This window comes from Anomaloglossus baeobatrachus, chromosome 2, assembly GCF_048569485.1.
Source record: "Anomaloglossus baeobatrachus isolate aAnoBae1 chromosome 2, aAnoBae1.hap1, whole genome shotgun sequence".
NCBI classification, from domain to species: domain Eukaryota; kingdom Metazoa; phylum Chordata; class Amphibia; order Anura; family Aromobatidae; genus Anomaloglossus; species Anomaloglossus baeobatrachus.
The window spans coordinates 477116654-477129470 of NC_134354.1; the positions used below are offsets into that span (position 1 = coordinate 477116654).

Sequence of the window (12817 nt, forward strand, 5' to 3'; positions counted from 1 at the left end):
GGTGGCCGCGGGTAACCTGACTGACTTCAACGCTGATCGCGCGGCTGACTTCAGTTGCTGCATGGAGCTGATAGAGAGCAGTCTGGTCTGTGACCGCTCTTGTCAGCTCTGCTACATGAAGCTGACGAGCGTCGCGGGACCTCGTGTGGATTACGTCGGACCGGGAGGGGTATTTGAGGATTTTAATAAAATGGTGGAAGAGGGTGGGTTTTTTTGTCTTTTATTCCAAATAAAGGATTTTTTCGGGTGATTGTGTTTATTTACTTTCACTTACAGGTTAATCATTGGGGGTGTCTCATAGACACCTGCAATGATTAACCAAGGACTTAGTGGCAGCTATAGCCTGCTGCCATTCACTCCTTATTACACCGATTGCCACCGCACCAGGGCAATTCGGGATGAGCCGGGTAAAGTCCTGGGACTATGGCAGCTAAAGAATTCGGCAATTCTGGGCGGCTGCTGGCTGATATTGTTAGGGTGGGGGGGCTCCCCATAACGTGGCGCTCCCTATCCTGAGAATACCAGCCTTCAGCCGTGTGGCTTTACCCTGGCTGGTATCAAAATTGGGGGGGACCGCACGTCGTTTTTTTTTTAAAATTATTTATTTTACTGCACGATATAGACCCGCCCACCGGCGGCTGTGATTGGTTGCAGTGAGACAGCTGTCATTCAGCGTGGGGGCGTGTCCGACTGCAACCAATCATAGGCGCCGGTGGGCAGGGAAAGTAGGGAATACGAGATAGAATAATGAGCGGCCGGCATTTTCAAAAAAGGAAAAGTCACCGGAGCAGTGTGACAGCCGTGCAGTGCCGCGCCGGTGATCGGTGAGTATGAGAGAGGGGGAGAGACTGACCGACGGACAGAGAGTGGGACAGACAGAGAGAGACCGACCGACAGAGAGACAGACAGAGCGACCAACTGACAGAGAAAGAGACCGACCGACAGACGGAGATTCACCGACATCCACAGACAGAGATTGACCGACATTGACAGAGAGCGACTGAAAAGTCTCTCTCTCTGTCAAAAAAGCATGCGGAACTCAACAAAAATGCAGTCCAAGTGCATTTTGGTTGTGTTTTGACCCACATCATTGATTTCAATGGGTGGAGAACGCAACTACAATGCACAAAAGAAGTGACATGCTGCTTTTTTTCCCGCAGCGATTTTGGGCATCCAAAACGCTGCGTTTACAAACGCAGTGTGTGCATTGATTTTTCAGCTTTCGCATAGACTTTGCTGGGGAAGCTGAACGCATGCAATTTGGCACTGAAAACGCAGCGTTTCCGAGGGAAAAAACGCAACGTGCGCACATAGCCTTAGGCTATCTGCACAAGTAATTGGCAACAGATTTTTATGCTGAAAAAACGCTGTGTAAAATCCACGCAGTTTTGATGTATTTTTACTTGTGCCTTATTCCCATTCAACTGAAATAGTGAAATATCCTGAAAGAATTGACATGCCACAGACGAGGAACTACGCTTTGAAGGTTTAAGCTATGTGCACACGCTGCGGATTTGCTGCAGAAAATGTGTCTAACATTTCTGCAGTCATTCCCCGGCAAAACCTATGGGTATAAAAAAAATGCTGTGCGCACACTGAGTTTTATTATACCTGCGGATTTACCCGTGGAATTTCCGCTGCAGAATTAATGTGCATGTCACTTCTTTTCTGCAGGTACCTGCGGTTTTGCCATTAATTAATGGTAAAAACCCGCAGGGACCAACCTGCGAGCAAATCCGCACCACAACCGCGACAAAACCGCATGCGGATTTGGTTGTGGTTTTTTACCCCACAGGGATTCTTTCAGAGGGTCCAGTTTTTCCTTAAGAAAAAGTCATTTTTTAGTGAGCACATGGCCTTAAATCAGAAAACATAAGATTCCAGAAATCTCACTCTGCTGGTCCTGTAAAACAGGCCCTTAGCTACTCTATGTATGTATGTATATATGTATGTATTAAGGCTCTACAAATGCCATGGCACAGGAGCTATGCCAGGCAGAGATGACCAAGGTGGTGAGAAAAGCCAGGGCTGCCAGCAAGAGGACACTTATCCACAGGTCACCTAATGAAGCACTTGTTAGGTCTTCAGAGGCTCTTTTCTTGTAACATACAGGTGAAATCGCTTGTGTGAGTCCATCACCATGGGACATCTAGAATTAGTAATCTTTGCCTACTCTCCCTTGCTCAGTGCTCCCAATCTGTCAGATTACCATCATTAGTAGCAGTAGGGATAATCACCTATTTGGTGATGGTGCAAACTGAGGTGCCACCCTCTCCTCTTCTATTCTCACCTCCGGGTGTCATAGTATAGCAAGTGCCATCAGCGGAGCCAGGAGGATAATGCGTCATGATTAGGGATGGGCAGACCCGGACTGTAAAAGTCCAGATCTGCGCGGTTTCAAAGTTAACTGGGTGCCGGACCCAAAATTCCGGGTGTTTGATCCAGATTCGGCACTCAAGAAATTTAACAAAAAGAAGATAAAAGGAAAAATAAAGAAAATAAGAATGAAGCGAGAGCTTCATACTTACTGAGGCTCCGGCCCAGCTCAACGCTGCTGTACACTGCTCCTGCGGCCTTCCTGGGCCGCTCATTATCGCTCGCTTGCCTCTGTGATTGGTTGCAGTCAGACGCACCCCCAGGCTATGTGATGGTGTCTGCCTGCATCCAGTTATCGCTCATCACAGCTCATTCATTCTGCACGCACAGTGGGCAGTCATGCTGCTCTATGGCGGCTCGCTGTGATATTCAGATGTATCAGAGCTGGAATCGCCGTGGGACCTCGTGTGGATTACGTCGGACCAGCAGTGGCGTGTTGAGGTTAATAAAGTGGTGAAAGAGGGGCCTTTTTTGTATTTTATTCCAAATAAAGGATTTTTTCGGTGTTTGTGTTTACTTACATTCACTTACATATTAGTGATGCGGGTGTCTCAGACGCCTGTGCCATCACTAAACTAGGGTTTAGTAGCAGTTGTGCGCTGTTATTAACCCCTAATTACCCCGATTGCCACTGACCAGGGTAACGGGAAGAGCCAGGTACAGCACTGGGCTTGTCCCATCTAATGGATGCGACAATTCCGGATGGCTGGAGGCTGATATTTTTAGGCTGGGTCGCTCCAGCCTGAGAATACCAGCCCCCAGCTGTCGGACTTTATCATGGCTGGGTATCAAAATTGGGGGGACTGCACGTCATTTTTTAAAATGATTTAGGCTATGTTCACACACTGCGTTTTTTACCTGCGTTTTGGGTCCGTTTTGGGTCCGTTTTTGCTGCAGAAATTTCTTGAGAAATTCTTGTAACCTTTCTGCAGACATTCCCCAGCAAAACCTATGGCAAAAAAAATTAGCTGTGCACACACTGCGTTTTTTTCTTAAGAAAATTCTTTCAGTAGATTTTCTTAAGAAAAAGAATGAGCATGTCACTTCTTTTCTGCAGCTAACTGCGTTTTTTGCCATAGATAATTGGCACAATAACGCAGGGAGCAACCAGCGGTAAAAACGGACCTAAAACGGACCTAAAACGGACCTAAAACGGACCTAAAACGCAGGTGCGTTTTTGGTGCGTTTTTTAACACAGGTGCACTCTTAAGAAATTTCTTAAGAAATTTCTTAAGAAAAATCATTTTTCTAGTGTGAACATAGCCTAAATTAAATAAATAAATATAAAAAAAAAAGCCTCTTGTTTTGATACACAGCTAAGATAAGCGCAGTGCTGGGGCTGTAGCCATGTGCTTTATCTGTGCTCGATATCAGAATACGGGGGTAGTGAAGGGAAGGGGGTGGGAGACCCTGTAGCGATTGTTTTATATATTTTTTATAACACGATACGTACGGTAGGTGCTAGAGTGTATGGGCTCCTTCCAGATATGACGTCATTTCAACACGCTCTCTATCCCATGATAGAGGCGTGTTCAAAATGCTGTCCGATGTTTCTAGCCACAATAAACATTATTTTTCTAAGTCCATGTGGGCATGGAGTTGTGTATATCCAGGCTCTGGGGGTGAGAGTCCCAGATAGGTGGAGTACGGGGGGGTGGGGGGGTGGTATGAAGCCCCCCTTGCATGATAATGGTGGACGAGAGGAAACATTATCATGCCCACTAACCAAGCCAGTCACGCCCACTAACCTGGAATGAGTCCGTACATTCTAGGCTCATGGTAGATGCTAGAGTGTATGGGCTCCTTCAGTTACACTGCTTTCCCTGCCCACCAGCTGTCTGTCCTGGTGCCTGTGATTGGATGCAGTCAGCTGACACTCGGGGGGGGGGGGGGGGGGGGGGCACGTCTGACTGTAATTAGCGGCCCAGGAAGTAAATGCGAGGTCTGAGAGCAGCGTACAGCCATGTCGGAGCCTTCGTAAGTCCACCGCTTGCGCTCCCATTCCTTTATCCTTTCTACCGCCATTTTTAATCACTAAATTCTGATCCCCATAAACTTATATGGGGGCCGGATTCCGGACCGTATCCGGGTGTTTTGGGTTTTTTGTAACACAAAAAGTAACGTAATTTACCTAGTAATAACATTGTATTTTGTATTTCATTTCTATTGTTGAAAAATCAAACTGAAATCTATTGAGAATAGTTCAATGTACAATATACATTCACTCATTTTTGTTCCTGCCTTCAGAAACAGTCTGTAGCCATTATTAACTCAGTTTTTGGCTTGTGAATGTAGCGTAAGTTACCATGGAATGAATAACATGGGTTTAAAGCTAAGTTCACCATGTTAAAAAAATTTAAAAAAAAAAAAAAAAAAAAAAGGAGAACTGGAATTTCAGCCAGAAAACTCATTTTTTCCTCATTTGACATCAGTGTGCAATCTGTTTTTAACAAAACAAAACAATTTACAGTTTCCTAAGTTAATAGAATTGCGAGTGGATATCTGCTGCGGGGGGCAGTCCGGCGCTGAGGAAGAAAGGGAGAGATTTATCTCCCTCGCTCCTCCGTAGCCGGCTATTGCCATCGTGGTACACCGCTGTACTGCGAGTGCAGTGCGATTTCTCTCTCGCCCCATAGACTTGTATGGGTGCAAGAGAAACAATGATCGCATTACAGTTGCAGCATGCTGCGATTGTTTTCTCGGTCTGATTAGGGCTGAGAAAATAATCGCTCATGTGAGCTGGCACACAGGCTAATATTGGTCCAAGTGGAATGTGATGTATTATCGCACTCCACTCGCACCGATTTTCATGCCGTGTGTCCTAGGCCTTATTCCTCAACTCTAAGGCCCCATGCGCACGTGGCAGTTTTTGAAGCTTTTTTGATGCATTTTGTGATGACCTTTCAGTCACCACAAACTGCATGCTTTTCCTTCCACAGCAAAGTCCATGAGATGTCAGATTTGCTGTGCGCACGTTGCTTTTATTCTGGGCTGTATTTTGTGGTGACCACTAAAATGTAGCATGTCAATTCTTTTTGCTGTTTTCTCTGCTTTTTCACCCATTGGTGATCAAAAAAAAAGCATGAAAAACGCATGGTCAAAAAAAAGCATGAAATACACATAAAAAATGCAGCGTGCAGAGACAGCCTAATAGGGCTTGGGAAAATAAAAAAGCACATGTATATCGAACGAGTCTCCCCAATGCAAGTCTATATGCGCGAAAAAAAACGTCCGACACAAGGATCATCTGTGTGCAGTTGTTTCTTTTACAGCATAGGACACTGTAAATGGTCCTGAAAATGATTGTAGAATAATAGCTGCTGAGAAAAAAACATCTTGCATATGGATGGCATGCAGATGGTAGCCAAGGGGAGGGGAACCAAAACAAAAAAAAACAAAAAAAACAACAAAACACACAGATTACCATATGGATAGCAGTCGTCCTACTCCCATGGATGCATACCCTAGTCTGACTCCAGCCTTAACCTTCGTCAGGCTGCATAATTTTACAACGTTAACAGCGACCCCTTATCTCGGAAGGGGGTGGAGATATTTTATTGAAATTTGGCCAATATAATCTGGACCAAAACTCCTGAGATGTCACGAAATTTCAGCCCTCTACGGCTTTTGGAAAAAAAAAATGTATTGCAATTTTAAAACGGAATATGGTAGTTACAATTGTACCTACTCAGCCGGACGAAGGTTAATTGTACAAAAGGTTTTCCACAAACAGAGCAAGTACGTAAACCATTACAATCTATTGGGCTGTTCCCATGTCCGTATTTTTTTTTTGCAGACCGCATGTCACTGATACATGTCTGTTTTTGATCGGAGTCACAGATCAAAATTACTTACACAAGTCTATAGATCCATGAAGATCACCAATAGCACTTGTGATTATAAGGGTGTAATCTGTATGCTGCCTATGATTGACATAGTAATGCATAGGAAAACAAAAAGGTATTGTATAATAACCCTGCGCAGATAAAGCATATGGCTACAGGCTGCAGCCCCCAGCCGTGCGCTTGTCTTGGCTGTGTATCAAAATAAGAGGGACCTTATGCAGCTTTTTTTTTAATTATTTAAAGAAATCTTTTTAAAAAGTCGGTGTGCGGTCACTCCCAATTTTTGTTTGTGTTTATTGGTTTTTACTTAAAAGATTAGTAATGGGGGGGGTCTCAAACACCCCCATTACTAATCTAGGATTTAATGGCAGGTGTGACCTGTCATTAACCCCTTAAAATCACCCCGATTGCCACCGCACCAAGGCAATCGGGATGAGCAGGGTAAAGTGTCGGGATTATCGCATCTAAATGGATGCGACAATAATGGGTGGCTGCTATTTTTAGGTTGGGGCTCAATAACTATGGGTCTCCCCATCCTCAGAATACCAGCTCCCAGCTGTTGGCTTTATCATGGCTGGGTATCAAAATTGAGGGGAGGGGTGACTGCGCATTTAAAAATTATTTACGTAAATTTTTTAAAAAAGCCACATGGGGTCCCTCTTATTTTAATAAACAGCCAAGATAAGCACACGGCTGGGGGCTGCAGCCGTTTCCTGTATCTGCGCTGGGGATCACAATTTATTTTTACACCACTATGAGACGCAGACAGCATGTGTGATTCCAAGCAATCACAAACGCTGTTACACAGAGAGGGGGTGACGTCTGACTGCAACCAATCACAGACTGCCGGTGGGCGGGGGAAGCAATGAATACGCATGAGACTTAATTATCAGACCTGGAAGTAGTATTACAGCCACACGGAAGACTAGGTAAGTATAACACTCCTGCTTTATTCCCTATTTTCATTCTCTTTCCTTTATTTATTTTTAATTATCAGAGTGGCCGAATCCGATCAGTTAGGGTATGTACGCACGTCTCTGCGCTCTATTCCGCAGCGTTTAAGTCACTGCGTGTGCGTTTCAAAACGCAGCCAAAAAGCTGCATTTTGAAAGCATTGTGCAAGCGGAATTCATGCGTTGTGGATGCTTGCTCTGCCATAGACAGAGTGGGAAAAGCATCCGAAGCGCACAAAAGAAGTGACATGTTACTTTTTAGAACGCAGCGTTTTGGAAAAAATATTTCAGCAGCCAAAACGCTGTGTTCTAAAATGCAACGTGCGGATGGAATTTGCACAATCTTCATAGATTGTGCTGGGGACGCAGGACGCATGCTTTTACACTGCGGTGCAGAAAGCAGCATAAAAGCATGAAAAAAGCACACAGCCTTACAGTTAAAAAATAGGAAACAAAGCGTAGTCATAAATGGTACATACTCTAAATGGGCTATAGTCAGCAGTAAATGGGCTATAGTCAGCAGTAAATGGGCTATAGTCAGCAGTGGGGACTGCAGAGATCTGTGCTAGGATTGATTCTTTTTAATCTCTTTATTAATGACCTTGTGGATGGGATTGATAGTAAAGTGTCAGTCTTTCCTGATGACACCAAACTATGTAGGATATTAAAAACTGACCTTGATAGTACAATATTACAAAAAGATCTGGATAAGATGTCAGAATGGGCAGATACTTGGCAAATGAGATTTAATGTTGATAAATATAAAGTAATGCACCTAGGACGGAGTAATCCTATAGCTGCGTATACATTAAATGGAAGTAAACTCGGGACTACAGAACAGGAGAAGGACTTGGGTATTCTCATTACAAATAAGCTGAGCAGCAGCACTCAATGTCAAGCAGCAGCTGCTAAAGCAAACAAGATTCTAGGGTTTATAAAAAGAGAGATTAGATCCCGGGATCCCAACGTATTGTTACCCCTTTATAAATCACTTGTAAGGCCACATCTGGAGTATGGGATCCCGTTTTGGGCTCCACATTTTAAAAAGGACATTCAGAAGTTAGAGTCAGTTTAAAAGCGGGCAACCAGACGACTACAAGGAATGGAAGACCTCCCATATGATGACAGGTTGAAAAAGTTAGATATGTTTAGCTTAGAAAAAAGACGTCTCAGAGGAGATCTCATTTATATGTATAAATACATGTGTGGTCAATATAAAGGACTGGCACATGACTTATTCCTTCCAAAGACAATACTAAGGACCAGGGGGCACTCACTGCGAGTGGAAGAAAAGCGATTCGGGCAGCTAAATAGGAAAGGGTTCTTTGCAGTTAGAGCAGTCAGACTGTGGAATGCCCTACCACAAGAGGTAGTAATGGCAGATACTATAACAGCTTTTAAAAAAGGGCTGGATGATTTTCTCAGTACACACATTGTTAGTTATAAATGATTTAGTGACCAAATGTAGAATTGGTGGAGGAAGGTTGAACTAGATGGACCTAGGTCCAACCTATGTAACTATGTAACATGGAGTTCCCTGAGAACTCTGTGTTCGGGGTCGGTGCACGGATGCTAGGTATCTGGTACAGTTTGGGTTCGCCCATCACTAATGAAAGGTTGGAAAAGTTGGCCTAGTTTAACTTAGAAGAAAAAAAGACATCCAGAAAAATGTAATTTATATGTACAAAACATATACTATATAAAGAGTGGTCAATACAGAGGACGGGCAAATTACTTATTCCTTCCAAAGACCATACTAAGGACCATGGAGTTTTCATTACAGGTGGAGGAAAGGTGATTCCGGCAGCTAAATAGTAAAGGTTCTTTACAGTTAGAGCAGTCAGACTGTGGAATGCCCTACCACAAGAGGTAGTAATGGCAGATACTAAAATTGCACTTAAAAAAGGCTGGATGATTTCCTCACAACAAATGGCATTGTGGGTAACTTATCAATAAACAATATATATTTGAAAGAGAAAGGTTGAACTTAATGGACCTTTTTTATTTTCTTCAATCTATGCATCTACGAAAGTTGACCCTCATTCACTGCCCACCTAGACTGACTTACAGCTCCTCAGTTTGCCTCCTCCTGCTGAGATCTCACACTGCTCAGTACAAGCTGCAGCTATCAGGCTGGGTGAAGAGTGAAGACATTTGGACTAGTGATGAGCGAGCACTACCATGCTTGAGTGCTCAGTACTCGTAACAAACAGTTGGACGCTTAGATGGTCGCGATTCGTGTACAGAGTATATTGAAAGACAATGGAAAAAAATCATTTTTCCAGAAAATCATCTGTAAAAATACTTCAGTTCCCCATGGTCTTCCAAAATATACTTGGCACACGAATCGCACCCATCCGAGCCTCGAACTGTTTGTTAAGAGTACAGAGCACTCAAGCATGGTAGTGCTCGCTCATCTCTAATTTGGACTCATCAGCTCTCACACACTTTAGCTAAACTCGTAAAGTGCTCATCTTAATATTGAGATTATACATATGTATATACGTTTTCAAAAAGGTAAGTACACCAGTCTTTTCAGGTCTAGGAGCTCTTTTTAATAACATAAGCAGTTTGCATTGTGGAATCTGGAGACAAATCCGCTTTAAGATCAATCCCATTCATCTGCAGGGGTTTAAGTTTCTTCATGTGCATGGATTTCCATATGGCTGATTAGAACAGAAATCTGCGACGTGTAAATTCACACTTATACAACCAATGGGAATTTTGGATCTCAGTTTAGTATTTTTACCCCGCCTGACAATGATTATTAGGCTATGTGCGCACGCTGCCTTTTTTGTGACCACAAAGATGCAGCAATTTTGGCCCAAAAAAACCCGCACAAAAACGCATAAGAAAAACTACGGGTTTGTGCTTTTTGCTGCGTGTTTCGCTATTTAAATTCAATGGGTGAAAAATGCAGGGAAAAACGCAAAAAGAATTGACATCCTGCATCTTTGTGGTCACCACAAAAACGCAAAAAAAAAAAAAAGCTCAGACTTTGCTGGGGAATGTAATGCATGCAGTTTTGGAACCTAAACTGTACCCAAAAAACTTGCAAAAACGAAGCAAAAAACGCAGAGTGCGCAAATAGCCTTAACTGGCATGCAGTACAGAGAGGGCACAATCAGGCTGAGCCCGCCCAGTAGAGCGCTACATTTCACCCCAAAACATTGTATTGGGAGATTGAGAAATTAACAGCCATCCAGCCACCTACATGGGCACCGATGAGTCCAAAGGACTGCAGAGATTAATATCCCATAAAAGAAACAATTGATTATAAGGACACAGGGGTCTAGGTTTTACAGCAGGTTTTTACCGGTGTGATGTTATAGGGTCATGAAGTCTATAGTTGTGGCATACACTCAGCAAACTCATGATGAGCGCACATTCCATATAATGGCCAGTGAGAACACATGATGAGCGCACATTCCATATAATGGCCAGTGAGAACACATGATGAGCGCACATTCCATATAATGGCCAGTGAGAACACATGATAAGCGCACATTCCATATAATGGCCAGTGAGAACACATGATAAGCGCACATTCCATATAATGGCCAGTGAGAACACATGATAAGCGCACATTCCATATAATGGCCAGTGAGAGCTCATGATGAGCGCCCATTCCACATAATAGCCAGTGAGAACACATGATAAGCGCACATTCCATATAATGGCCAGTGAGAGCTCATGATGAGCGCACATTCCATATAATGGCCAGTGAGAGCTCATGATGAGCGCACATTCCATATAATGGCCAGTGAGAACACATGATAAGCGCACATTCCATATAATGGCCAGTGAGAGCTCATGACGAGCGCACATTCCACATAATAGCCAGTGAGAACACATGATAAGTGCACATTCCACATAATGGCCAGTGAGGGCTCATTATGAGCGCACATTCCACATAATGGCCAGTGAGGGCTCATTATGAGCATACATTCCATATAATGGCCAGTGAGAGCTCATGATGAGCATACATTCCATATAATGGCCAGTGAGAGCTCATGATGAGCGCATATTCCACATAATGGCCAGTGAGCGTTCATGATGAGCGCATATTCCACATAATGGCCAGTGAGCGTTCATGATGAGCGCATATTCCACATAATGGCCAGTGAGCGTTCATGATGAGCGTATATTCCACATAATGGCCAGTGAGAGCACATGACGAGCGCACATTCCGTATAATGGCCAGTGAGAGCTCATGATGAGCGCATATTCCACATAATGGCCAGTGAGCGCTCATGACGAGCGGACATTCCGTATAATGGCCAGTGAGAGCTCATGATGAGTGCATATTCCACATAATGGCCAGTGAGCGCTCATGACGAGCACACATTCCGTATAATGGCCAGTGAGAGCTCATGATGAGCACACATTCCGTATAATGGCCAGTGAGAGCTCATGATGAGCACACATTCCGTATAATGGCCAGTGAGAACACATGATGAGCACACATTCCATATAATGGCCAGTGAGAGCTCATGATGTGTACATATTCCATGTAATGGCCAGTGAGAGCACATGATGAGCACACATTCCACATAATGGCCAGTGAGAGCTCATGATGTGCACATATTCCATATAATGGCCAGTGATGCCCCCTGATCACCCACTGTGGCTGCGGTCTGCTCAGATGATGCACAGCAGAGACCAAGGAGTAATGCTGCGTGCCCTTTAAATTGAACCATATCGCTGCAGGGACAATAACACACGGGCAGCTCCCCAGCAGCGTCACCCACTACATGACATGTGTCTGCTTCCAGCCGGTGCAGGGCTGCAGCCGTCCCCCCACCGGACAGCTAAGCATTCCCGGCCAGTCTAGGCTCCACACGAGCAGAGGCAGCGCACACTCACCGTCCGTGGGAGGAACGAGCCCCGGTTCCGCCATCCCGACCGCCGAGCCGGTCACTCTCAGTGTCTGGAAACGTTCAGTTCAGAGCTCGGCCTGGGCATCCTCCAGAACCGCGTCATCCTGACAGCGTGACAGCCGGCGTGCTGACGTCACTGGACGTGACGCTTCCCAGAACTCAGCGCTTCGGGGAGACCATGTTACTGTCTGGCACCCGGATACAGTGACCGGGCCGCCTGAGTATGGCGGTTACTGTAGACGGCTGTGGTGGGGGAACCACGACCACCCCGGGCTGCTGCTCCACTGAGGGGTGTATAGGGAAATGCTGCAGTAATAAGCCTATACATTTGTACCGGGAAACATGCCCTCACCACCCGGCCATTTTCCGCGGTTTTTTTTCCTCCCCTTCTTACAAGAGCCATTTTCACTTTTTCCTGTTTTTACTTTTCCCCTCAGGGGACTTGAAGTTGACAGTGTCCCATTGCTTCTACTGTCCAGAGCGATGCTTCAGAACCGGGCAGTAGAGCAGAAATGCTGGTCACCTGTGAATGGCGGCCCTCAGCACACACAGGGATTACGTCATGACAGAGACGGGGGTCATCAGCTAATCCACGGCCCTCATGACCACCCATCGACACCCCACGATCACGTCACGGAGCCGCTGATGGGGCCGGGGAAATGACGCACTGTTCCTCGCCGGCGCACGTTGACAATGTCCCATTGCTACTGTCCAGAGCGATGCTTCAGAACCGGGCAGTAGAGCAGAAATGCTGGTCACCTGT

General features: G+C 45.0%; 1 protein-coding gene across 1 annotated transcript in view; it reads right to left on the reverse strand.

Annotated features, from left to right (window-relative positions):
• Positions 1-12166, reverse strand: part of RABEP1 (rabaptin, RAB GTPase binding effector protein 1) — a 111276-nt gene extending 99110 nt beyond the window's left edge. Inside the window, exon 1 of the mRNA XM_075336386.1 lies at positions 12041-12166. Coding sequence (XP_075192501.1) covers positions 12041-12074 — 34 coding nt within the window. The 5' untranslated portion in view covers positions 12075-12166. The remainder of the gene's footprint in view (positions 1-12040) is intronic.
• Positions 12167-12817: the final 651 nt, after the last annotated feature.